The sequence below is a fragment of the Malania oleifera genome, chromosome 5 (genome assembly GCF_029873635.1).
Source record: "Malania oleifera isolate guangnan ecotype guangnan chromosome 5, ASM2987363v1, whole genome shotgun sequence".
NCBI classification, from domain to species: Eukaryota; Viridiplantae; Streptophyta; class Magnoliopsida; order Santalales; family Ximeniaceae; genus Malania; species Malania oleifera.
The window spans coordinates 6,352,006-6,378,847 of NC_080421.1; the positions used below are offsets into that span (position 1 = coordinate 6,352,006).

The 26,842-nt window shown below is 34.9% G+C and overlaps 2 protein-coding genes across 9 annotated transcripts in view; one reads left to right on the top strand and one right to left on the bottom strand.

Annotated features, from left to right (window-relative positions):
* The window catches only part of LOC131155175 (uncharacterized), a 58,340-nt gene that overhangs the window by 21,452 nt on the left and 10,046 nt on the right, over window positions 1-26,842 (bottom strand). Inside the window, exons 8-17 of one of the 8 annotated variants that reach the window (XR_009136758.1) lie at window positions 25,847-25,943; window positions 25,604-25,664; window positions 25,359-25,489; window positions 24,090-24,207; window positions 21,390-21,513; window positions 20,433-20,540; window positions 20,272-20,343; window positions 19,493-19,550; window positions 19,287-19,319; window positions 5,653-5,754 (exon numbers count right to left, since the gene is read on the bottom strand). Coding sequence is in view for 4 of the 8 variants with exons in the window: in XM_058108124.1 (XP_057964107.1) it covers window positions 19,250-19,319; window positions 19,493-19,550; window positions 20,272-20,343; window positions 20,433-20,540; window positions 21,390-21,513; window positions 24,090-24,207; window positions 25,359-25,489; window positions 25,604-25,664; window positions 25,847-25,943 (839 nt within the window). In the remaining 4 variants the exon portion in view is untranslated. Of the gene's footprint in view, window positions 1-5,430; window positions 5,786-19,232; window positions 19,320-19,422; window positions 19,551-20,271; window positions 20,344-20,432; window positions 20,541-21,389; window positions 21,514-24,089; window positions 24,208-25,358; window positions 25,490-25,603; window positions 25,665-25,846; window positions 25,944-26,842 lie in introns of those variants that run through there. The other 7 variants (XM_058108125.1, XR_009136760.1, XM_058108124.1 and 4 more) reach the window with 7 other exon arrangements.
* Window positions 25-582, top strand: LOC131155181 (auxin-induced protein 15A-like). Its single transcript, XM_058108133.1, has one exon. It carries the CDS (start codon window positions 91-93, stop codon window positions 376-378), a length of 288 nt encoding a protein of 95 aa, XP_057964116.1. The 5' UTR covers window positions 25-90; the 3' UTR covers window positions 379-582.

The window sequence follows — 26,842 nt, forward strand, 5'->3', positions numbered from 1 at the left end:
AAGCTTCAGCTGTCCCTTGCCAACACTCGACTTAGTTTACATTCTGAGAGACTTCTCACTGTTCACAGAAAAAATAAAGTTGAGAACATCATGGGTGTCCGTTTTCCCAGGATTATTCCAGCCAAGCATACTCTGCAGCGAGTTCTTTCTAGTTCACATATTACAGATGTACCCAAAGGCCACTTTGTTGTTTATGTTGGAGAAATCTGCAAGAAGCGGTTTGTGGTTCCAATATCTTATTTGAAGCATCCTTCATTCCAGAATTTGTTGAGTCATGCTGAAGAAGAGTTTGGCTTTGATCATCCTATGGGAGGTCTCACAATCCCATGCGAAGTAGAAGAGTTCCTTGTTCTCACTCATGGCTTGAATTGCTCATGAGCAAAGATCAAGAGAAGAAACTTGTGAAAATAGCTAGCATAGAGTACTTCAACAATGTGACATCACATAACCAAAAATCAATCTCTCCAATTTTGAATTAAGGGAGTTGAATTGAGTGTGAAGCCCTTGTAAACTTCTTTTATTTATTTATTTACTTTTCTGTAAAGCATAGTTGGAATTTTAATCTATTAATATTAAATCAAACATCTTGTGTGCATTTTTTCCTTTAATTCACACTGCTTTTTTCAGTGCCCATGTAAGAAAAGAACACAGTGCCTTGATGCAACTGCTAGATTAAAATATGAATTGGATCTCACATTTTAGCAACCAAATGTAGTTATCTGGTCCATTGGGTAGGATATATTTGATCAAAATTATTCAGTCAGTCAAATTTTTAGAGCATAGTGCTTAGTCTCTATGGCGCAAGTGTGCATCAAATCAAATTGCCACTCGGTTTTTTCAAATCTAAGCATGCTGCCCTTTCTTTGTTCATCATCTGTTTGGGATGAGGGTCTTTTTTCTTACTGGATATTGGCTGCATAGAAGGAGGGCAGCCATGGGGAATCATAGATGACCTGGGGGCACTTCATTAGGCTCCACTTGTTCGTTAAACTTAAGGATAAACTATACTTTTGGATTTCACCTTTATGACAGTTGTTCAGACTTAATGAACATCCAGACCACCACTTTTTGTACCTGAGGATTCTAAAATTGGAATCCTTTATAAGTGGGTTTGCTTCATACTTCAATTCAACCCAGCATTCTTTACACTCTTACCTTATGTTTGGAAAGGCTTTGAATTTAGATAAAATATAATATAAAATTATACTGAAATTTATCCAAATTCACTCAAATCCAAATTCAAGATTCGAAATCTATGCTTCCAAATGCAATGTCAGGAAAAAATGAAAATAGAGCATAGAAGTCTAAGTTAATGGGTGAAAGCTAGAAAGAGTAGCTATTTAATGCTTACAGTTCATGCCAGCTCACCAAAAGGAAAGAAAAAAAGCTAGAAGCTAGTCTAAGTTGTCTTTTGAAAAAATTATTTGCACCAAAACTGGTAAAGAGTCTGTGATTATGAATTTATGACCTGGAAGGCAGAACCATGTGATCCCTCGTGAGCTAGCATCTCTTATTTGATCCCACCCACATCTCTATTTGTCTAGGAATTCCCTAAACTCATTTCATGCATGTTGTGTGTGTGTGTATATGCAAATATTACTAGCATGCAATTCACTTGTTCATAAAAAGGACAAGTTTTTTTTTTTTCCAAATAATAATGATGATAAAATAAAATAAATAATGGCTATCCTTCTATTAAGTTTCACTAAGCCTCAAGTCCTTATGGTCGGTTACATGAATCGTTTCTTTGAATCAAATTAACACATGAATCATTTCTTGTCATTCTAAATTTAGAGCGATATACGGGAGAGAAAAAATCACAAGCATGGCGACTAAAAATAAGATAAGCATTGATTTGTTATTGTTTTTTATAACTTCAGGTAGCAACATCTAAGACCAGATAAAAGGACTCCAATGAAAGTTCAAAAGCTTACACATTTTATACAAAGTTTTAGTTTCAGTTCTTTGAACTTTTAGACCTCATTGAGAGCTCAGAAAATATTAAAAAAGGAAAAGAAAATATTAAAAAAAAATCCTCATTTTTATGTTTGGTTATCAAGGAAAATGAGAAAAAAAAAATAGAAAATATGTCAAATCTATATAAAAAAATTAATTAATTAATTAATTTTACACATCATTAATATTTATTTTCTACTAATTTTTAGTCATGGTAAAACAAACTTTCATTTTTGATAGTTTTTAATAGAGAATAAAAATATAATGGAAAATGAATTTTCTTTTTATTTTCCTTTACTTTCCTTCATGTAAAATCCTTGATCCAGATATGCCCTCAGTTGTGCGAAAATAACGACAGTAGAACTCTTTCAAGTACTGGAACTTATAAAATAGTGTCTTTCTATTGTACCTTTATTTACATGTTAAAAAAAAAAAAAACACCCGCCATAAAACCAATGAAGAAACAAAAAGGGCCGTTAGTGAAGCTAAATATAGATCATTTAATAGTTTGTATGATAGATTAGGTACAAAAGAAGGGGAAAGAGATATATTTAAACTTGCTAAAGCTAGAGAAATGAAGAGCAAGGACTTGGGACATGTAAAATATATAAAAGTGAGGATGATATTGTCTTGGTTAAGGACGAAGATATTAAAGAAAGATGGCGAAGTTACTTTAATAAGTTGTTTAACGAAAACCAAATAGAAGGCTTAAACTTAGAATTGTCAAATGAGAAAAAGATTAAAAATATAAGATTTATTCGCAAAATAAGAGTTAACGAAATTAAGTTTGCACTAAAAAAGATGAAAAATAAGAAAGCTATGGGACCAGATAACATCCTAATTGAAGTTTGGAAATGTTTGGGTGATAACGGAATTATATGGTTAACTAATTTATTTAATACAATTGTGAAAACTAAGAAAATGTCAGATGAATGGAGAAAAAGCATTTTAATACCTATATACAAAAATAAAGGAGAAATTCAAAATCGTAATAACTATCGTGGAATTGAACTTATGAGTCATACGATGAAACTATGGGAAAGAGTAGTTGAACAAAGATCTAACAAAGATCTCAGAAAATCAATTTGGTTTTATGTCTGGGAGATCTACCATAGAAGCTATTTATCTTTTAAAAAGATTAATGGAAAAATTTAGAGAAAAGAAGAGGGACCTGCATATGATATTTATTGACCTTGAGAAAGCATATGATAGGATACCTAAGGAAGTTCTATGGTGGGTTTTAGAAAAAAATGGTGTATGTTGTAGGTATACTGATGTCATTAAGGATACGTATGATAGAGTAATGACTAGATGGAGAAACTAGAGAATTTTCAATTACCATAGGCGTACATCAAGGATCTACTTTGAGTCCTTATCTTTTTGCTTTAGTGATAGACCAATTGACTAAGAGTATTAAAAAGGAGGTTCCATGGTATATGTTGTTTGCTAATTATATTGTATTAATTGATGAAACTAAAGACGGAGTACAGGTTGAGTTAGAATTATAGAGAGGAGCTTTGGAATCTAGAGGCTTTAGGATAAGTAGAAATAAAACAGAATATATGAAATGTAATTTTAGTAATGATAGGAGGAATATTGGAGACAAAGTTAAACTTGATGATGAAGAAATAAATAGTACTTGTAAATTTCGATATCTTGGATCTATTATGCAAGCTGAAGGAGAAATTGAAGATGATGTAATGCATAGAGTTAAAGCAAGTCGGGTAAAATGGAGAAGTGCTTCAAATGTGCTTATGTGATCGTCGAATATCCTTAAAATTGAAAGGAAAGTTTTATAGGACAGCTATAAGACCTGCTATACTATATGCATTGGAATGTTGGGTGACAGAGAAACATAATATCCAAAAAGTAAAAGTTGTCGAAATGAGAATGCTTAGATGGATGAGTGGTATAACATTGAAAGATAAATTAAAGAATGAACATATTCGTGGTAAGTTAGGTGTAGCTCCTATAGAAGATAAGATAAGATATGGACACTTGCAACGTAGACCTTATAGTGTACCTGTGAGGAAGAGTGACTTAGTTACTGTGGGGAACAGTAGAAAGGGTAGGGGTAGACCTACAATAACTTGAGAAGAGTTAGTGAGTAAGGATTTAACATCCTTGAATCTATCAAAAGAAATGGTCCATGATCGCATAAATTGGCGGAAAAGGATTCATATAGCCGACCCCACTTAGTGGGACTAAGGTTTGGTTTTGTTGTTGTTGTATAATTACTGCATTTGAATTTTAAATTTGAATTTGTTTAAATTTGAACAAAATTCAATACAAAACATAGGATACCCTTATGTTTGGTTTAACAAAAAATTCTAGGCAACCGCAAAGCCGATCCCTTCTATAATTTATCATATTTGTCACCAATTAAAGACTCCTTTAAGTACCAAAGGTTTAAAAAGCCATGGCAATTACTTACTATCCTAATTTATAAAACCTACAAACACAACGCCCAAAAGAACACAAATGATGATTTTACTTTTAGCAGCAGATTTTCAAACTTTCAGTGACTATATATAGCCATCAAAAGTCTTTTGACAGATAGCATTTTTGAGCATAAATTCCAGACCTTACATTTAAATCTAGATCAATTTGAATAAATTTCAATACAATTTTTATACATCATCTTATCCAAATTTAAGACCTCTCCAAACATGGGAGAAATATTTTTTCTTTTGGAAGAAGGAAATTTATTATGAGAGGAAGAGAGGTAAACTAAAGGATGAGCAACCCTCAGATTATAATGCTATTTTATTTGTAAAAATTATTACAAATAAATAATCTCACATTGTACCCAAAAATAAAACAAGTCATAATTGATAAAAATCCCCTCAATTAATAAATTTGAAGTAATTAACCTCATCTATGTATAGAAGCCTTGATTTATTTGAATACCCCAATGATAGTGCCATAATGACATTTTTCATTCCCATTTCCTTTTCCTCTATTGTACTCCTTTTTCTCTTATTGACTCTTTTATCAATCTCATGTGCAAGCCCTCTTCTCTCCCTCTCTCTCTCTCGCTCTCCTTTTCTATGTCCATCATCAAGATGGAATACAAAAGCCACCCTAGGGGGCTTGTTTTCAATTGTGGAAATGAGTTTTCATTTTTTTTAAATTGCAAAAAATGGCATCATAATTTTCAGTTTTTCAGCATTAGCATAAGAAATTTAGAAAAAACAGTTTTTTAATTATTTTCCAACTTTCCAACATAGGTGATGTAAAATTAAAATAGATATTAAAAATTTTAAAATGTTTTCGACAACTGAAACAGCCTGAAAATTCATTGTTTCATCATCTAGATAGAGAATAGAAAACAAGCTATAACATTTGCCATGGCAGAGCTCAGCCATAGGCAACAAAGAACGAAGCTAGTAGTAGAAACTTCTTTGTGTGCTGAATTAGAAAAAGTTAGAAACACAAAGCAAACCTGCTGGGATTCAACACAAAGCAAACACAAGCAACAAAAGGAAAAAATAAATAAATAAAATAACACTGAAGTCTACATGACTCAATGCCACAGCAAAGTCAGCAACACCTTCTTTCGAAAACTCAAGTTTTTTTATCCATGGTGACAAAATAAATGGCTTCCATATAAAGGTCCCAATAAAATATACATTCATGGATCATGAGTATACTATGAAACTGTCTACCATGAAAAGGTAGAATTCTTTTACTTACTCAAGGGCCCTCAAGCCACTCGTTCTACACGCAAAACATTCCCTCGTAGAAAGAGAGCCCTCTAAATATGACATGCATCTCAATTCTCAACGTGCGTGTTCCCTGCAAACCACAAAGAAGTGATATTCAATTTCTACTTCATCAATGATTCATGAAGCACTTCTTTGTTAATGTCCTGTAATTTTCCACGAATCTGTTTGGTTCATGAACGAAATCAAAGTTGAAATTAAAACACAGTGCAATCGGAAATGATATTTCAAACTGCTTTGCACCTGGTTCAACATGTAATAAAATATGGAATCAAATATCAATCCGTGCTGTTTGGTATGTCCAGATGAACAAATTCAAATTAAGCCATTTTCCAATTTTACCACTAATGTTGGAAAAGTAAAGAACATAACATATTGTTTTCTTAGTAATCTTCAAACATGCACATGAAATGATGAAAAACAATAGGCCTAATTTTAATTCATTTAGTTCCTAAAAAATATTTGATGAAGAGCTATCTATATTTTGGACTTTAACCCCCCTAAAGAAATCAAAATAGAGGCTTGACGACCCAACAAAAATATCTCAATTAGTCAATATAAAAAATCATACAACACAGCATTGTCTGTCACAACATCCAAAAGATAACAGATACAACAGAGACTCTTTCCAACACAACTTATAGAAACCTCTGTTAGGATACCAGAATATCTTACCAGAATAACATAGAAAATATCCAAGAAAATATTTTTTGACATTCCATAAAAAAAATATCCCATAGAAAAAGTCGTAAAGACACAGAAGAGGTAAAGACACAAAAAGTGATAAAAGACACAAAGTGGTAAAAATCTAGGACTCAATACAGATTAGTGGTGAATTTGATATTGTTGTTAACAACTAAGTCAACCTCTTATTGTTGTCATTGGGACGGTTATGGACATAAAGCCATGAGGAAGGTTTATCAATTGGGAGTTTTGAAATATACAAAATAACTCTATGGATAAATTGGTATGCAGCTGTCCCTTTATGCTTCCAAGCCAAATGGTTTGTCCATTCCAGGCTATTAGGCTGGAATAGGAAATGGTGCACAAAACTAGAATTCCATTGTGAACTAGAATTATAATGGGATTGCAATGGTCTGAATGCAAGGTTCTATGTGCAATTAAGACATGTTTGTTTCACAAGACATATTCTGGTTAAATAAGACGGCTCTAGATTGGATATGGCACATATTTTGGCCTGTGTTTGGCTTGCTATTTTTAAGGGACAGAAAAATTGCTATCTACTCATTTAGTGTAACACATTTATTCAAGCTAATCATTCAAAAGAAACAAAATATCCTGAAAAATGAATTTTTTTTTATTTTTTTTTTCAAATCAAGCATTTGACATAATAGAAATGCCCTTAACACAATTTTTTTCCTTTTATCCATTTAATCATGCTATTCGGACATGACATGAGTCCAGCCAGATATAATAAAAAGTAGAATGAAAATAAGAGTTTATCCATAATTCAAATTAAATTTCATAATTGAAGTATTTCTGCAAAGTCTCTAGTACACAACACAAACCAAGAAAGTAAGCACTTGAATCATGTAAGCATTAAACAAATCATTTCAATCTAATAAAGTCTTGAAACTCCATTATTTTTAACTTTTTTTTCCTGTAAAGATGATCTTTTTTTATACACTCCATACTTCATTGCAACCACTGATTATGTTTGATTCAAGATCCCAAAACAATCCATTTTATTAGAACGAATCAGTATATTGTGGTCTCAATTCAACCATGTAAACTTAACAGTAACTATTTTCACAAGTAATAAACAAGGGTGCATGCGAACAACTGGTTTTCCATATTTCTCCATGCAATGACATTGACGAGAAGTAACACATTATTGACGTCATGAAACATTGAATAGATATATTGATGCCATGTTTGCATTTGTTGTCTAAAATTAAATATTGTAAGTAACAACTAATATAAACTATACATATAATCAACTTTCAATAATTTTTTAACAATAAAACCATTACTAGGTTTCTAACAAGAAGACAATGGAGTACTATTAGTTTTTGGGACATATTCATGCCAACAAGAAAAAAATGTAGACACTCAACCTTCCAAAAATAAAAACAGAATATCTCATTATCGAAAACATGAGAACATATCTTGTAAACACCCATAAAAAAAAACTCAGTCTCCCAAAGATATGTCCATGTCACAAAAAATGAGCAGACTATAAACCATAAGTCGGTCATCTAATAGAAGTTTAACATAGGTTTATGGCAAATGAATATTTTAAAAGAGCCTAATACATCATCTTTTCACAAGTGCCTCTTTCTAGTGGCGAGAGAACCTCAAATAACTGGGTATATATCAGAAAATTAATGGGTATAAACTTAATCCCTGACTCAATGTGTTCATCCTCAATAAAGTTCATGTTTTTGAAGCTCCTCAATGGTTTGAGTTTCAGCCTCCCAACATAGAGCCTCTTGGTAAGAGCATGTACTGATATCTATTTTGCAGTCACATGAGCAATTCCTACTTGCAAAATCAAGGTCAAAAGAACTTTTAGAAATTTGCCAAAATTATCATTATCCCTAGCCCATTTTTTCTTGAGTACATTTTAAAATCATTGAACTAGTTCATGTGGATGAATGGGAACTGAGGTCTTCACAATCCATCTGTTCAATGTCAAAAAGGATCAATCACAACCACAATTGTATAATCCTTCTCAAACTTAAATTGGATGTGCTCAAAGAGTAGAAATGCCTCGTGTAGTTGACATTACCATTTTGCCCCAACAATGAATACTGTCTTATATTGGACATGCAACTATATAATTACACTATTGGACTACTAATTATACTAATTATTTCATACTTGTCCCCTGCAAGCGGCCTAACCCATGTGTGCGCTTTAAATTGGTCATGGGAATATGCGTTAACCCCAATGCTCGGAAGTTGTAGAAAGTTTCAGCTTAATTTGCTTGAATTAGGGTACATAAACTTTTGTTTGGTTATTCAACTGCTTGTCGCACTTCATTTACCTCATGTAACTCCTTTTACCTCTAGAACTTGTTAGAGGTTATTTATGTCTTTTACTATTATTATTCTTAAGTGTTAGTATGTTAATTAGTGAGAGTTAGTAAGGGTATTATTGTCATTAGAATGTATTTGATTTGTACTATAAATGGAGGGAAAGACCTATCTTCAAGTTAGGTCATTCATTAATCAAAATCTCAACATGGTATCAGAGCATGATCCAACCTAAATCCTATCATACTCGACCGTCGCCAGAAAAACACATTCCCATCGCTGCCCTTCTCAAATCCACCTCCACCTTTCATTATTTCACAAAACCAACCATATAGCCAAAAACAGAACCCTACGAAGCCTACCCCCACAAAACCCCATCACCGGAAACAGCCTCACGCGCCAGCCAACTGCGGGTAGTGCTGACCCCATGCACCAGCACATGAGAGAGTTTCCGGCCACCTTTTTTCTTTTTTTTCCCTCTACCATGTTCTGATTCCCTCTCTAGACAATATTATCAAGTTGTTGGACATGATTTTTTGTCCAAGGATCCAACTTTTTTCGACTACGAACTCGTGGTAATCTGTTAGTTTTTGTTCAGTGCTTGTAAAGGCTTCTTTGTGAGTTTCTTGGAGCAGTGGCAGTGTTCGTAAGTTAATATCGTGAGGCTGTGGCAGTGCTATCTCAGTTGTTAAGTCGTTCACCTCATTTGCAGTTGTATCGGTGCTTCACATAGTTTGTAAATGTCCCAATTAGGTTTGATTGTTCTCCTTGTTTGACATTGGTGTGGCTGCAAGTTTGTCAATGTTGGGATGGAGTCTATAAATTCCAAAAATATGTTTCCTTCATTGCAGCCACAAATAACAACTCAAAAGTTGGATGGAAAGAATTATGTTCAATGGTCTAAAGTTGTTCGGGTTCATTTAGCAGGTTTAGGAAAATCTGACCATTTGCTCCAATCTAATCCTTCTAATGAGAAGAGAAAAGAAGTGTGGATTCAAGAAGATGCCTTCATAGTCTCCCTCTTGTGGAATTCGACGGAGCCACAAATCACACAGATGTTTATGCATCTAGATACGTGCAAGGAGAATTGGGATTATGTCAAGCTTTTGTACCCTAGTAACATTACACGTATGTATGATTTATCTCAGGAGTACTTTCAGTTACAACAAGGAGATAGGACCATTGCGGATTATTTTTGGAGAGATGAAGCATATTCATGAGGAGCTTAACGTCGTGCAACTTATAACCACCAACGTTCGTGAGATGCAGAAGAAGAGGGAGCAGATGATAGTTCTTTAGTTCTAGTAGACTTGAGACCCGAGTTTGAGGCGTAGTTCAATCCCAGATACTTAGTAGTGTCGAGTTGCCATCATTTGTTGTTGTTTATTCTCGTATCCTTCGTGCTTCCTTTAGCAAACCTTCTCTTGCTCTAGCATCTAACTCTGAGAGGACAACCTTTGCTACACAGGGTGATTCTAGTTCTCTACCAAACAACCGTAGAAGTTATCGAAGTGGTTTGAGTGGTCGTTGTGGTAAAGATGGGTGAGGTCAAGGCACTTCTCGCAAGTGCACTCATTGTGGACGAAGTAATCATACTATTGAGCAGTGTTGAGGTCCCCATGGTAGACCTTCACGTGTTGCCAATGCAGCCTCAAGCGATTTCACACCTTTGGGAGCAGCTAATGCAACCACCACCAACTCCACACCTTTGGGGCCGAGTGGGGGGCAACGTATTGTATCCATGTCAGAGGAAGAGTATTCCAAGTTCCAATAGTATCAAGCTTCACAACAAGTTTCTCTTTCCATGGCATCTCTTGCCCAAATAGGCAATCCCACAATATGCCTGTCATCCAATGCTTCTTGTCCATGTCCTTGGGTCATAGACTCCGCAACCAAGCTATACCTAATTTCTTCTTCACTTTTCAATATCCTACGAATTTACCATGCGTTACTTTTGCTGATGGATCCATCATTGTAGTCGAGGGAATTGGGAATGTAAATCCCACTTCTTCTATTTCACTTCCTTCAGTTTCATATATTCCCAAATTTCCTTTCAATCTTATGTATGTTAACAAGATTACTAAATTCATGAACTATTCCACAACATTCTTCCCTGATTTTGTGGTTATTCAAGATTTGAAGACGAGGAAGATGATTGGCAGAGGGCGTGAAGCTAGTGGACTTTATCACTTTGAGCCACTATCTCCTTCTACTGCCTGCACTGCCTCTGCCACATCTCTCCAAATTCATGTCGTCATTGTGATACCCCATGGAAGAAAGGCTTAAAAGGATTAGATGTTACTACCCATATCAACGAGGTGCACCTTTCTTTTCAGGAGCCTTCTCATAAGAACTTCACGGTTAAGCGTGCTTGGCTTGGAGGGATGGGTGACCTTTTGGGAAGTTTTCTCAAGAAATGTGTGAGTAGGGACATAAACACACTAAAAATGACACGTGTTGGTCTGTAGAGCCAGTCATTAGTCCGATAACGTCCACACCCCTGTTGTCTGGTTCAGGTGGAGGAAGAGAGACGCGGTGCTCCCTGGAAGACCCAGGTTGGGGAGTTACAAAATGGTATTAGAGCCATTACACAATCGGAAATGTGATGAGATTCACATCGCCTGAGTTTAGAAATGTGAGTTCACAACGAGGACGTTGTGTTCTGTAAGTAGGGGAGAATATGATACCCCGTGGAAGAAAGACTTAAAAGGATTAGATGTTATTACCCATATCAATAAGGTGCACCTTTCTTTTCAGGAGTCTTCCCATAAGAACTCCACGGTTAAGCGTGTATGGCTTGGAGTAATCTTGGGATGGGTGACCTTTTGAAAAGTTTTCTCAAAAAGTGTGTGAGTGAGGACATAAACACACTGAAAAGGACACGTGTTGGTCTGTGGGACCAGTCATTAGTCCGATAAAATCCGCCCCCTTGTTGTCTGGTTCAGGTGGAGGAGGAGAGACGCAATGCTCCCTGGCAGACCCAGGTTGGGGTGTTACAGTCGTGGTCATCCTTCATTGGAAAAGTTAAAACGTCTTGTTCCTAATTTGAGTTCTATGTCTAGTCTTGATTGTGAGTCTTGTCAATTGGGAAAGCATCATCGTGTCCCTTTCGCTACCCCAAGTCAATAAATGGACTACAAGCCCTTTCATGTTAGTCCATTCTGATGCTTAAGGTCCTATAGAGTTGTGTCCAAGTTGGGTTTCTGGTAATTTGTAACCTTTGTGGATGATTATTCCAGGATGACTTGGCTATATTTCAAGGACTTGGCTATGTTTAGTAAAAGATCATTCTGAGCTATTTCATATATTTTTTTGCCTTTTTTTAAAAAAAATAAATAAAGACTCAATTTGGTTTGCCAATTCAAACACTTCAAAGTGATAATGCTAAAGAGTATTTCAGTTCACAATTCACTAGTTATATGACTCAGTTTGGTATTGTCCATCAATCATCCCAACCCACACTCCTCAACAAAATGGGGTTACAGAGAGGAAAAATAGACATCCTTGAAATCACTTGCACCTTATTTTATCAAATGCATGTACCTAAAGTGTTTTGGAGTGATGCAATACTCACTGCTTCTATCTGATCAACAAGATGCCATCCTCTATTCTTAGTAGTAAAATTCCCTACTCCGTTCTCTTTCCTAATCCACCTTTATTCTATCTCCCTCCTCATATATTTGGGTGTTTGTCCTTTGTTCATCAACTAACTCCTGGAGTGGATAAGTTGGATCCTCGTGCTATAAAATATGTCTTTCTAGGCTATTCATATACTCAAAAGGGATATTGTTGTTATAGTCTTGTGCTGCATCACTTCTTTGTTTTTGTCGATGTTACCTTTTTAAGTCAACACCTTACCACACCCAATCCTCTAAGTGTTTCTAAGATCAGAGAGTCTCTTCCTCTGCCTAATCTTCTAGATTCTACTTTGATGTCCTTGCCCAACCAACCATTTGAGTCTCCATGTAGTTCGAGTCCTTCCCCCCATCTTGATCATCCTAATTTGTAGGTGTATTCACGATGGCGGCTCCAAGGAAGAGAGTCCCCTCTAGTTTCTACTAGCACGCCTTTGGTTTCCTCATCTAATAATTATATTTCCCATAATGTTGATCCTCCCATTGTTGTTTGGAAAGGTAAATGCACATGTTTGGAAAGGTAAACACACATGTACTACGCTTCCTAAATTTGTTTTGGAAGACTTAGCCCACTCTAGGTAAAGGAATGCTATGGTTGAAGAGATGAATGCTTTATAGGACAATGGCACTTGGGACTTGGTATCTCTTCCTCTTGACAAGTTTGTGGTTGCCTGGTTGGTTGTCACTGGGTATACACTGTGAAAGTCAACCTTGTTGGTTCTGTGGCTCGTCTGAAGGCCCGTCTTGTTGCTAAGGGGCATACTTAAGGGTGGTTTGGATTATTCTGACACCTTTTCTTTGGTTTCCAAACTTACATCAATACATTTGTTCATCTCCTCGCCTACTACTTGTCACTGGCCTCTAAATTAGTTAGATGTGAATTGTGAAGAATGCCTTATTGCATGGTGACCTCAAGGAGGTCTGTATGGAGCAACCACCTCGGTTTGTTGCTAAAGGGGAGTAGAGCTTAGTGTGTCAGCTCAAGAAGACATTATAAGGTTTTAAACAGTCTCCCAAAGCATGATTTGGTCATTTCAGTGTTGTAGTACTTGAGTTTGGTCTTCGATGGTGTGCAGTGGATCATTCTGTGTTTTATCGTCATACTTCCTAGCAAGATCCTTCTTCTTGTTCTATGTGGATGATATTGGTATCAGAGGTGATGAAGATAAAGGTATTAAGAATCTCAAACTTTTTCTATAGACTAAGTTCCAAACCAAAGACTTGGGACCGTTGAAATACTTCCTGGGTATAGAAGAATCTAGATCTCGTATGGGAATTGTTTTGTCACAGAGGAAGTATGTTCTTGATCTGTTGGATGAAATTGGATTGTTAGGATCTAAACCAGTTGTTACACCCATCGATCTTAATAGCAAGTTAAGTGTCAAATATGAGTAATTTGCTACCTAATCCTGGACAATAATGAAGACTTGTTGTACAATTGAATTATCTCACAGTCACTTGGCCAGATATATCTTTTGCAACAAATTTTGTGAGTCAATTTCTAGATTCTCTGAGGACAAGCCATTGAAACGCAGTAAGTCGCATCTTGAGATGTCTCAAGGGTGCACTTGGGAAAGGTCTTTTATATCGTGATCATGGTCACACTTATATCCATGGATATACAAATGCAGATTGGGCTGTGTCGCCTTTAGACCGGAGATCGACAACTGGGTACTTTATTTTGGTTGGTGGTAATTTGGTTTCTCAAAAGAGTAAAAAATAAACTGTGATGGCAAAGTCAAGTGCTAAATCAAAATATAGAGCTACAACTCACACTACTTGTGAACTTGTCTAGTTGAAGAACATGTTGGAAGAATTGGGTTTTTCACCCTCTCAACCTATGAAGTTGATATGTAATAATCAAGTTGCTCTTCATATTTCCTCCAACCCAATCTTTCATGAGCAGATGAAACACATTGAAGTTGATTGCCACTTTGTTCAGGAAAAACTTGTGCAGAAGTTCATTACTACCACTTATGTGAAGTTTGATACGAAGCTTGCTGATTGGTTTACCAAAGCTTTGAGGGGTGCTCGTGTTAAATTTATTGGTAACAAGCTAGGAGCATATGACAGGCTTGAGGAGGAGTGTTAGAGGTTACTTAAGTCTTTTACTATTATTATTATTGTGTTAGAATGTTAATTAGCGAGAGTTAGTAAGGGTATTATTGTCATTAGAATGTATTTGATTTGTATTATAAATAGAGGGAGAGACCTGTCTTCAAGTTAGGTCATTCATTTAATCAAAATCTCAACAAAACTCTAGCCAAATGCTAGCTCATAACTGCAACCTTCCCTTTCTAGTTAACCCCCTTTGCATGTGTCCTCTTAATGGCCACTAATAACACATGCTTCAACCTCTCTTTTCTCCCAAAAGGGCCAAAACCCATTGAATATTCCTTGCTTTGGGTTTCATTCCTATTGCCAAAATTCCTTCACTTGCCACTATCTAATTCCTGGTTCTTACCTTTAGGTCCTATATACTACTCTCACTACACCTGCACAACACAATCAAAAACCACCTCCCCTACCCCCCAAACACCTTGCCTATCATGTTCTTGGCTTTAAGATTTTTCTATGATGACCAAACCAACATATAAATAAAACCAAAATAAGAACAAGTAATATAGAGGATCTAGAGACAAGATAACACTATATCATGGTGTCCAAGACATTCCAACTCCTTGCAGCCTCCAACTTGCATTTGGAAAGGACCATGCTACTAGAGTAGCAGTAAATCCCCAAGTAATGTTGTTGCAGAGTTGGACCATGAATATTGATCATGATATTAGTTATCCTCCATCTATCGGAATCAACATGCCAAACCTTGGTTTCTGCAGTTCTGGAAGATAACAAATGGCTATAAAAATGGATACCAATGCAGGTACTTCCCAAAAGGTTGTACGTTTGGGATGCTGAACCTCAAATTGTCAAGCACAAAAGAATGGACTTAACCAAGGTTGGGCATATCAGGGTGAGGATTGAGTTAAACATGTCCAACTCTTTTATGAGATTCATCAAAGGGAAGCAATTGCAAATGGACTAATTAGTTAAGCGCATTTAGATGGTTCATTAGGTACAGGCATATTAAATGTTAGACTTCTGTTTAGCATTGTGTCATGGTTTATAGCATATTCACTCTTTGTGAGATGGACATATTATATGTTATGGTTGTAGATCATCCCTAGAATGTTAAGCCTCTTTACAAATGTTTAGTAGTAGTAGACTTATTTCTAAGAGGTTGAGCCTTTTTTTGGATATTTACACGTCATGTTCTTAAATTAAATAGGAATAGTTTTATTGTTTAAACATTTGTTCATTTAATGGGCAAAAGACGCTGAAACCTCCTGGCGAGATGACATGGAACTCTCTTAAAGTTTCAAAATTGCACAAACCTTCCTTGAGGTTTGGCAACAAGAGCAGACCTCTCTTCAAATGAAAAAATCTAGCAGCTCCCTTAAGTTTTGGAAAAATGGTGCAGACCTCCCCCTCAAAGACAAGCTCAAGAAGGGGCTTAAGTGTCCCAAAAATCAAATGTCAAGGAAGGTCCATTGAATTTTCAAAACCAAAGAGGAGGTTCATGTCTTTTTACGGAACCTTAGGGGAAATTTGTGGGAGTTTGAAACTTTAGTGGAAGTCAACATTTTTTTGGCAAACTTGGAGAGTTAGTGCATTTTGCCTTAATTATATGCTCATTGAGTTTATAGAGACATCAAAATGGAAACTTACTACTAAATGGGTTCATTCAATATCATTGATCAGAAAATATAAAAGATCAGTTGTCTGCATGCGCCAATATTTGCTAATCATTGACAATGCTTACTACTAAGTTTACTTGGTTCAAAAGAGATCACAATGCATTTATTCATTTGTTGCAACTAAGTTGGGTATTCTAAGATCTTGAATCAAACAAAATTTATGGTCATGACTCAAGAAGAAAGATGGCAGTGCTTATTTTAAAAAATCAACTGATGCAAAATAATAAGTGTATAAACAGAGATTGCAAGGAATATGATTTATTGAATCAAAATTTTAATGAGGAGTGCAATGTTTTGTATAGTGGTTCCATTATTTGAGAGCCTATTTTCCTTGTTTAAGGTGTTTTGTACAAGTCTACAAGATATTATTTAAGACTAATTTCTATTGTCTTAGAAAGCAAAAATAAGGAGAGGGGGGGGGGGGGCATTCTTCAAGACGAGGAGAATGAAAAATGCCTCAATGCCCAGTTGTCAATAAGAAACTCCTGAAGGCGCTTGCATTTCGGTATTAGGTGTACACACCAACATAAAAGGTGTGCATTTTATGCATAGTTTGGAAATTCCGTCTTCTAGGACAATAGGACGCGTGCGCATTTATGAAAATGCAATTTAAAAGTGTATTACTCGCGACCTTTCAGATCATCAACTAATGTTTAATCTTTAGCTGGTCTCATACTTTGGCGGCCTCTTATCTTCTCAGGCAACCTCTTCCCACTTCAAGGGCTTGATTCAGATCTTTAACAATGGACTTACTTCAGACCTCCAAATCTTCACACTTGAGCAGCCTTTCTGCTCTTCAGCAACATCACTCTTGCTTCAATGAGCCACAATGACTCAGGATGATCTTTCTTGGACACCCTCTCTTGGATTACATTTGGGGGTTAGCTAAAAGAGAGAGTTTGAGTGAGATGAGTATGGATGCTCTAGAGAGAGCCAACAAACAGGCAGATGTAGGGGTGAAATATTAATGCTTATAGGAACTTGTGGCCCTGGTAATGCATGAACAAGGAGCCATAGACGCCTTGACTTATCTGAGTTAGCATTCTCTAAACTATTTTTTAGGGTCAATTTCAATTGTCCTAATCAAATTCACATTATTTCAGTACAAACCTTTTATTTTTATATATTTCTAAATAAAAAATTAAATTCTCAAAAGTCTTTCACATCACTTTATCAAAGGTAAAACGCCTCGCTTTAAATCTTTAGGGTCCATTTTGTATCATTTGTTGTTTGTTGTTTTCTATTTCCGTTTTTGTACAATGAAGAAACAAATTATAAAAACACGTTTGCTTATGTTCCCAATTTTCTGTTTCCATTGCCGGTTTTCAACTCTTTGTTAAAAAAATAAAAATAAAAATAAAAAAATAAAAAAAAACCGAAAACCAGATTTTATGGTTTTTAGTTATTTTGGCAACTTGTTGCCAGAATATTTTTGTATCCAAAATTAACTTCTCTAGATCTATTTATTTATTTTTTGATAATAAAAGAAAGTGTATTAATTGGGAAACAGAAGTTATAATCTAGAGGGAAAGAAATCTCACCCAAGAAAAAAACAAAACAGAAAATACAAAAAAGAAATAATATATAATAAACAATAAAATAAAGATAAAACAATAAAGCAAAACAGCAATTAACCAAGAAAACCCCTTTTCAATCCCATTCCACTATAATTCATCGAGCACTTAAGATTTGCTAGCTCCTTTTGACCCTTCTTTGCTTTCTACTTACCCCCAACAAAATGCACTTCCATTCGTCCAGCATCACACATTTTTTAATCTAATTTATCCAATATCTCTTGGGCGTCTCAATCCTTCCTTGGAATCACCTCTGCCGGTGTAGGTAAAATTCCATCATTACACTGCGAGTTATTACCCAATCCGTTGTAATAAAAAATAGAAACCCCCTCCAATCCTTCCAGTGGAGCTGGATGAACACATGATAGGTCCCTGAGATCTTCATAGGAATCAGTTACATAACCATCTTGTTCTCAAATCTTATCCAACAACAAACCCCCATCACACTCAAACTCACTAAAGTCATCTATAATTATCAGAAAAATCTCCCCATTTCTTAACCTCCTTTTCCTTCGCAAACTCCTTTACTTCCCAAATCCTTCATCTCATCCTGCGCATCTTCCACAATACTCAACTCCCCTAAAAAATCTCTCCTTATACTCTTTGGCCTTATCTTACCAGAATGCTCTCCCTTCTCTCCATATAATTTCTTCATTTCTGTACCCATCAAAGCAGCCTTCCGACGAGCATAAACCTTAGACCTTAGCTTTTTCAGAATTAAAACCTGAAACATCAGATTTTGTATCCAATCCATCTTCTGTTTTTCTAGTTCTCTTGGAAATAACAACCTCTAACCCCTCTACAAAGCCCAAATCAACCACTGATCTGATTTTATGCATACTTTTTAATTAAAACTAAATTAAATGATCACATGAATTTAAAATATAGTTAAAATAAAACTGTCCATAAAGTTTTAAAAAAATTTTAAAAAAATAAATAAATAAATAATAATAATAATGGCCATTTACAAAATATTTTTACTATTTTTCAATGATCATGTATAATAAGATTGTTCTTGTAGTAAAGTGAATTTTGAAATAAAATCATTAAGTAAAATAATTATAATAATTTTTATTTTTATTGTAATATTTTTTTATTTTGTACTCTTTAATTATTTTAATTATATATTTTTTATAGTTATTTTTCAAGGACTAAAATGCTCATTTGTTTAATCAAGTTTTCAATTTGTTCTAGTTTTACAAACATTAACCAAACAACTTGCTAATGTTCGGTTTTTAGTTTCTGCTTCTGGTTTTTAATTTCATTTCTAGTTTTCATTTTCATTTGAACTGTGATACCAAATTGCCCCTTAGCTTTTAAAACACTGCCGATTTCAATTATGAGTTTTTATTTAAATTATGTACAAACTCATACGTTCAATTGACTTCTAGTTCTATATGGTTGGACTTGTGTCAATGTGAATATTACTGTATTACATTTAAATGGATGAAGGAAAAGCTTATACTTTATTGGCATTGTTCAATTTAAAAAAAAAATTCAAGTTTGTGTGCTAAGAGTGTCAGTCATTTGGATGATTAGCGTTTCTGGTTTTGTGTTGCACCAAGGATAGCATCATCATGTTCCTTACAGATGGAAACTGGCAAGCTAAACATGAGTCAAGATAATTGCATCCAGTCCAAACCTGTCCCATACAGGAGCGCAGCTATGCAAAACCCTGTCCATCAAAAAAAAAAAAAATGCAACCTCAATAACCAAAGTTCTCATAATGTCAATAACCAAAACAATGGAACAGAATTTTTAAAATATAGAGGACATACAACAGAAAGAAAAAAACACAGGAAAATCCCTGGCTTTGGTCTCTTTAGTTTCTGATTATGCCAATATCACCTTTGCTCTTCATCGCATACTCTTGACTTCAATTTAGCACATCGCTCTTCGTAAGATGCTGGAACCAGTTTAAACAGTAACATAAGTTAGGTGGAAACCTTAAAATAGAAGCAATAAATATAACAAATTTGGGAGGTGGTAGGGGAATATTATGGTTTGTTGTTTTTTAAGATATGCATGTCAAATGCAAACAAAATGGAGTGCAGATATCATTCATCACAAGGTTTGGGGATGCCAACCCACTCCCTTACAGCTTTACAACCAGTTGAAATATAGACAAGAAAAACATCATTCACAAAGATAAGAAATGACAATAATAGGGCAAAGATAAGAAGTGAATATTCTAGAATAAGCACTCATGTGTTTTCAAAAATTGCCTCTCTTAAGTTTTCTACCCACATTGAAACTAGTTTCCTACTATTTACAAGTGACAAAGAAAAATTAAAAGAATTTGCAATGAAGAAAAGTTTCTCTGACATGGAGGGCAATGAAACATACTAGCAATTAGATAAGAAAGTTATTTGTTGCAGCCAGATCCTGAAGGTAAAATTTCAATTGAAAAAGTAATTTTTTTCCCCAATTAACAGAGCATGGGAGTACTAATAATGCATCAGCCTCTCCTTATGGTGATTAGTGCTCTTACAGTACATCCAAGAAGTCAATGAAAAACACATAAAATTTTATATGAATAAATTCCTGCAATCACTTATTTTCCTCAAAAGCACTTTGTATGCTTCCAAACTTCAAGCACATAATGTTGAAGGTATTGAATAACTCACGCTCAGATGCCCGTGACATAAGAGGAATGTGGGAAGGCCCCTTCTTTGCTCCATTATTCAAAGAGCTCTGATCTGCAAATTCGAAGGGGTCAGCAATAGAAAATACCCAAGAAGCCACAAAACCATGGTTTAACAGGATAAGTGTGCTTTTCTTTCCACACCATTTTCTAAAGATGAACAAGCTAGCAGAGCCTCCTTAAAGATTGCAGCATGGAGCTGGTAAGTTTGGTATTCATTTTCAAAGTGCCTCCTCAAAGCTTTCCTGGCATCTATACATATTATAATGTAAAATAGTTAAAGATGATCCAAACATTGCACATAAAATAAAGACCAATAGAGTAAGTGCCTTCACAAATCACGAAAAAGTGAGAAAAGAATGTGAAAATTCAGATGCATTGCTATGATGACTTTCATGGTCTAAGTAATTCTGCATTTGTTATCAAGATTCTAGTGAATGTCAAGCTTACTGCCCTTGGTCAACTTAACTTGAATTTTCACTAGAGCATAATGAGATGCTCCCACGATGCTACGTAAACTGAATAACTGTACCTCATTAGATGGTTTAACAATGATTGAGATTGTGTGGTTACAAATAATAAATTATTTGAATTATTTGGATCACAATGTCTGGAGTGAGAAATGAAAACAGAAAAACCAGAAAAAAGAAAAAAAAAAACACTGTTGCCTCATTATATCACCATGTGGTACAAAACCAAAGAAATAAATTTATTCATGCAGTTTCATAAGAGGAACACATAGTTAAAATAAAGTCAAAAATTACATATACTATACATATTTAAAGGAAAACAAAGAGGCTTGCTTGAGGAAATTTTCTTGTAGAGAAAAAAAAAAGTATACATACATACATATATATATCTATATATATATATATATTTGTAGTACATACATAACATTGCCGTTAAAGATATTCACGTAACAAATTGAACAGAAAATAAATGAGTAATAGACAATTAAACCGTTGCTTTACAATCATAATAAAGGATAGGCAGCGGTACTTCTCCAGCACCAACCACAGATTCAGTACACCCCAAACCAACAAATTTACGCAATATAACTTTGGTTTTAAAAGAAAAATCAATAGCATAGTATTTAACTACCAGATGAGCAAGTGAACTTCAGATTCTCAAATTCACAGGACTGAAGAATCAATGGAATCTCTGGAGCCATGATATATTGAGGTTTCCTTGGGGTGCTGTCAATATCTAGTAATGCATCAATTACCTACACATTTTAAAAGTTTTGTAAGCTTCCCTTGTAGTATAAAAACAGAAAATTCACAAGTAAAGACCGTTAATGGTTATTTTGACCATTTAGCATTTTTACCATGTGCTAATGTTATGTTGTAAGCATAAGTTATAGCGTATTATGGTCAGTGTTGGGTATTTGACATTGTTCAGGGAAAGACTTATTGCTGTGATTAGGTCTTCCGTTTTTACCTAATATCTTGACATTGTTCAGGGAGAGACCTATAGCTGTGATTTAAGTCTTCCGTTTTTACCTAATATCTTAACATGCTACCGGAGCAAGATCCAACCTAAACCCTACTGCCAAACCAAACCTTAAACCTGATCATCCTATGCAAATATGCCATCATAGGAGGATCAACCACACCTCTATAGCCTAGAAATCAGTCCAGCGATTGCCTGAAAACTCAGCAGTTACCAGAAAACAACCTGACTGTCAATGCCGTTCTCAGAACCATCAGAATCCTTCCATATTTCACAAAAGCAACCACATAAGTAGCCACAAAACCCTCTGATCTATAGGTCTGTGGTATACCATCTCCGGCAGAGTCCTCACGTGCCCCCGCACGCCAGCCAATTTCTGGCAGCTCCAACTCCATGTGCTAACGCATGAGACCACTTGCGGCCTGATTTTGCTGCAATTTTTTCCCAGAATGCTTTAGCTTCTTCCATAGACCATTTTATCAAGTTATTGGCCATGTTTTCCAGATTCATCTTTTTTCGATCGTTCATTTGTGGCAATTCATTGGTTGTTGTTTGGTACTAATTCTAGGGGGCAGCGGCATAGCTATGTCCGGTTGTTGGTGACTCTTTTGTGGTTGAGTCAGTGGTTAACCTTATTTGTTGCTGTTTAGGTTGGTCTGGAAGTTCACATTGTTTGTTGTGGGTTTTGTTTGTGATAGTTAGGATGGAGTCCATGAATTCCGAAAGCATTTTGTTTGCTGTATGTTTCTGATTTTCTGCTGTATTGAGGTTGAATGTGTGCTGGGATGGCATCCCTAAATTCCAAGTTTGTTTTCCTTGTTAGCCACTTGTTCAGGTGAACAGCGGACTATAACTGTCTCAGAGGAGAGTGTTCAACGTTCCTACAGTATCAGGCATCGCAACAAGCATCTCATCACATTGCATCTTTTGCTCAAAAGGGTAATCCTACAGTTTGTATGTCATTTGGTATCTCTCCCACGTCATTTGTGTTATGTGTTATGCTAGTAGTGAGGATCATGCTCATTTATTTCTTCACCATGGACTCTTAGTTTATGTGAAAAATTGGCATACATTACACAGCAATAAACATACATAGGGAAATCTATCTCATAATGCTTGCCATCTTAAAATCCAAGTCAAGTAGCTGCCATAATAATCTCTTATTGAATTGTTGAGGATAATCAAATTGTTAATGGGTAAGGCTACATAAGCTAAATGCATCCCATCAAATGTGATTCTCAGTAGTCTCAACATAAACAATTGTGTCATTGTATCTATAGACATACAATGGTCGACTATCCATTACGTAACTTAGCTCATCTTGGATGTTACCTATTATAATAGTTGTTAGAATCTCACTGTTTGTGGTTCAATTCATACAATTCGTATCAATTCCAGACCAAATCAATTTGAATCTTATTAATGAATCTAAAACCAACTAAATCATTCCTAAATCTGATGAATCAATATGAATCCATCAATTCACTTTATTCTGCACCTAACATATCCTTACAAACCTGACTAGTTTAAATCCTAAAAACAGCATTTCCTTTTTTTATTGCTTTAATTTTACGCGATCACCTTCCAACCCTTGTCAACAATATTCTTGTGCTAAAAAAGAGGAAAAATTGAACGCTCATATGTTGCCTTCGCAAAACCATTCTTCACTCTTGGAGGAGTATAGTATTCTGCCATTGAGAAGACAGGCAAACACACATTAGCTATGGTTGTACTCATCTTTCCTTGTGGCAAGATCGGTTGGTTTTTTTAGTAGTTTGTTCATTTATTATCATATATTTAGGTTAGTTATTTTTTTCATTTTTAATTCGAAAAATGAATATGCATGAAATTTTATTTTTTTCAATCGTTGATGAACACCAAAGTTCAGTTTTTTATTGTTTTTTTCTTGATTCCTTCCCTTAAACAACATAAATTTAATTTTTTTATTAATATTTTTTGACTCATTCCCTTGTTTTTCATTTGTTTTGGTATAGCATACACATGAAATATGATCTTTACATAAAAAATTTAAACAATTTTACTATTTTTTTTGTCTTTTGTATATCAATATAGCCATGTCAGTGAGAATTGATTTTAGGAATTTGTATCGAATCTTATGATTCGATTCAATTCTCTATTCTCGATTCCCAAAATTGGAATTTTGATTTACGATTTGGATCTTGATTTGAAAACAATGCCTATTATAAGCTATGGTTGTGGACATTAAAATAAATAAATAAAAGCAGAAAAATTAGAGGCAAATAATTTGCTAAAATTTCCTGGACAGGTATAAAGATCTCCATTAATGAGATTCAACAATCCATCAATTTAACTGCACCAGGCACGCACATTGGGGGATTCAAGTCCTTGGCCAATCATAAACAGTACAGCAACCATGCACCGAACCTGGTGCCACAGGAAAGCACTGCCTTTAATTTTCATTGCCCAGAGTTCATTGCCTTCAAACCTGCAAGTAGGTTTGAAATTTTGTAAGCAAATGACAGATGCGCCACCTACAATAACTTGAAGAAAGAAATTTCTTCTTGCTACATTAAGTAGACTCCATGATCTATTATGACATCAATTTGTCATCAAATTAGTTATTAAAGAAGTTAATGGAAAAATACACCATTTACACATAATGGAACTGCAAGGGACGCGTCAAAATACGCTATAATACATGCTCAAGAAGTGCAACGAATAATTTGACATGAACAGTGCATCTACCATCAAGTTTAGCTACCTTAGTAGCTAGTGGCCTTAGGTTAAGACTTCGCAATTAAATTTCAAGCCTGACACAGAAGGATGAGATTGAGTACAGTTTTTTTTTATGTAGTTGTAGTCTTTCAAAATTTCTAAGTTCACTCAAAGAGGGTGAAGACCTGAATATCTATAACTTAGTATACACGGCTTCCACCCCAGATTATGATAAGTAGCAAAACTTTAACCAAAACATAAGGGGAAATACACTAATATATATGCAAGAAAGGAACTTCCAGCAACAGTCATCAGCGCTGCAGGAACACTGTCTGCTGGATATGCAAAAAAAAAAAAGTAGCAATAACACGCACAAACCCAATTTTGAGCATGCATAATAATGTGGATCACATGCTCCTTTTGATAATGAACACTCCAACGAAACCACCAACCAAAAAAAAAAAAACACTCTCCTTTCCTCCCTCCCTCCCTCCCAGCTTCCTTTTCACACCAACTTCCCAACATTGGCATAATCTGCCACACATCTAGAAGCAATGGATTGGAGCACCCATACGTAAAACAAAATTGACAAATGACATAAATCTCAGACATACCATCTAAAAACAACTCATTTTGAAGATGGATTTGGTTTATAATTAACTAAATGACAACATCAACAATAAAAAAGCAAAGCCTTTATCCAAACAATCTATCAAAATCAGCATTTTGTTGAAAAAACAGTGAAAATTGTCTCAATCAATAAGACGAGACCAAAGTGGGTAGAAATAGAGCAAGCAGTCGTATAACTAAACGGATACAATAATAAAACTCAATTACATCTGTAAGCGTGAATACAAGAAAAAAGCAATGGAAAAATCAACAACCACAGGGTAGTGGAAATATTTGTCTACCAATGTTAACCTCTTATTGAGAGGAGAAATTTTGAATGAACTGACATGCCGCCTATAGTTATGTACATTGACAGCATCCATTTTACAGAAGTTTCTGAAATCATGTTCCCCAACAAATTTCTTGGCAGCACTCTCCATTGCCTTAATAAAAATGAACAAGGGAAAAATATGGGAACTATCAGCCATTTCTCAATGAGTTCATGAAATTATACACATCATTTAAAAAATGAAAAAAGAAAAGAATGACCTGCTTACCATTACATTCAGATTTTCTCTCCAAAAAATATATTTGTACTCCCTAATTAAACAACTAAACCTGCAATTATTAAGAAAACAGAATACGCTGACATTCATTAAAGACAAAAAGATGATCAGATAAGTAAAATAACTGCCAGTAAAGAGCTAAAACCAGTTGGATCTAATGATTTGCCATGCAATATTATCATTAGAAAGACCTACGGAGAAAAGGAAAGAAAACTTCCAGAAAGGCATATGAACCTTGCATTGAAACCAATAGGAGCAGGACACCAGCCCATGACACGGATGTCTTTTGGAAGGACTCGGTTTAACACTCTCACATAATCAACCTCATCCTCTGAGAAGAAAAAATTAAATGAATGAACATCAGAAATTTAGGTCACAATTAACTTATATTACTTAAAATTCCACATAAATTGAATTAAACTATTTGTCTATTTAAAAGAGAAGCTAGCAGACAATCACATATTATAGTTGTTTAAACCATTTCAAATAAGTATAAGAGATTTATAGGATTACAATTTCTTTTCATTGCATTTTTCCCCAAAAATCTTCCCAATATACAGATTCCTATCTTCATCAAAGCCAAATTTCAGACTGTCAGAGAGAGACATATTCACAAAATTCCGCAAGCCCTTTCCACTGTAGGCCATAATCCTCCACCAAGTTTAGATTCTAGAATTAGGATCCAAATGAGATAGTGATATATGCTATTTTGTAGATAATGTTCTGCAAGACTGCAACCCTTTCCTGATTTGGCCATAATTTTCTGCCAAGTCTAATTTCGGTACTGGGATTAAAAACAGTATAAGGTGTAAATCCTAGTACCAATTCTATAACAGCAGTCTAGTGCACAAGGTCCCACCAATGTAGAGTCCCAAAAGGGTGGTCTAACAGCCTTAAATATTAAAAACAGAATGGCATAATATTAGGGCCTATTTGGTATATCTGTTTTTTGTGTTTCCATTTTTGCTTCCATGCAGTAAAGAGACAAATTATGAAAACTCGTTTGCTTACATTGCCAATTTTCTGTTTCTATTATCGGTTTTCAACTATTTGTGAAAAAACACCATAAAATTAAAATAAAAATAAAAAAACATATTTTATGGTTTTTAGTTGTTTTGACAAACTGTTATTAGAATATTTTATACTCAGAATTAACTTTTTTGGATTAAATCATTCATTTATAAATAAATTTTAAATTAAAATCAAAATAAAATGATCATATAAATTTAT

What these genes read in the sequence shown, in the direction of transcription:
- LOC131155181 (XM_058108133.1), top strand. Translation starts at nt 91, where the DNA reads ATGGGTGTCCGTTTTCCCAGGATTATTCCAGCCAAGCATACTCTGCAG.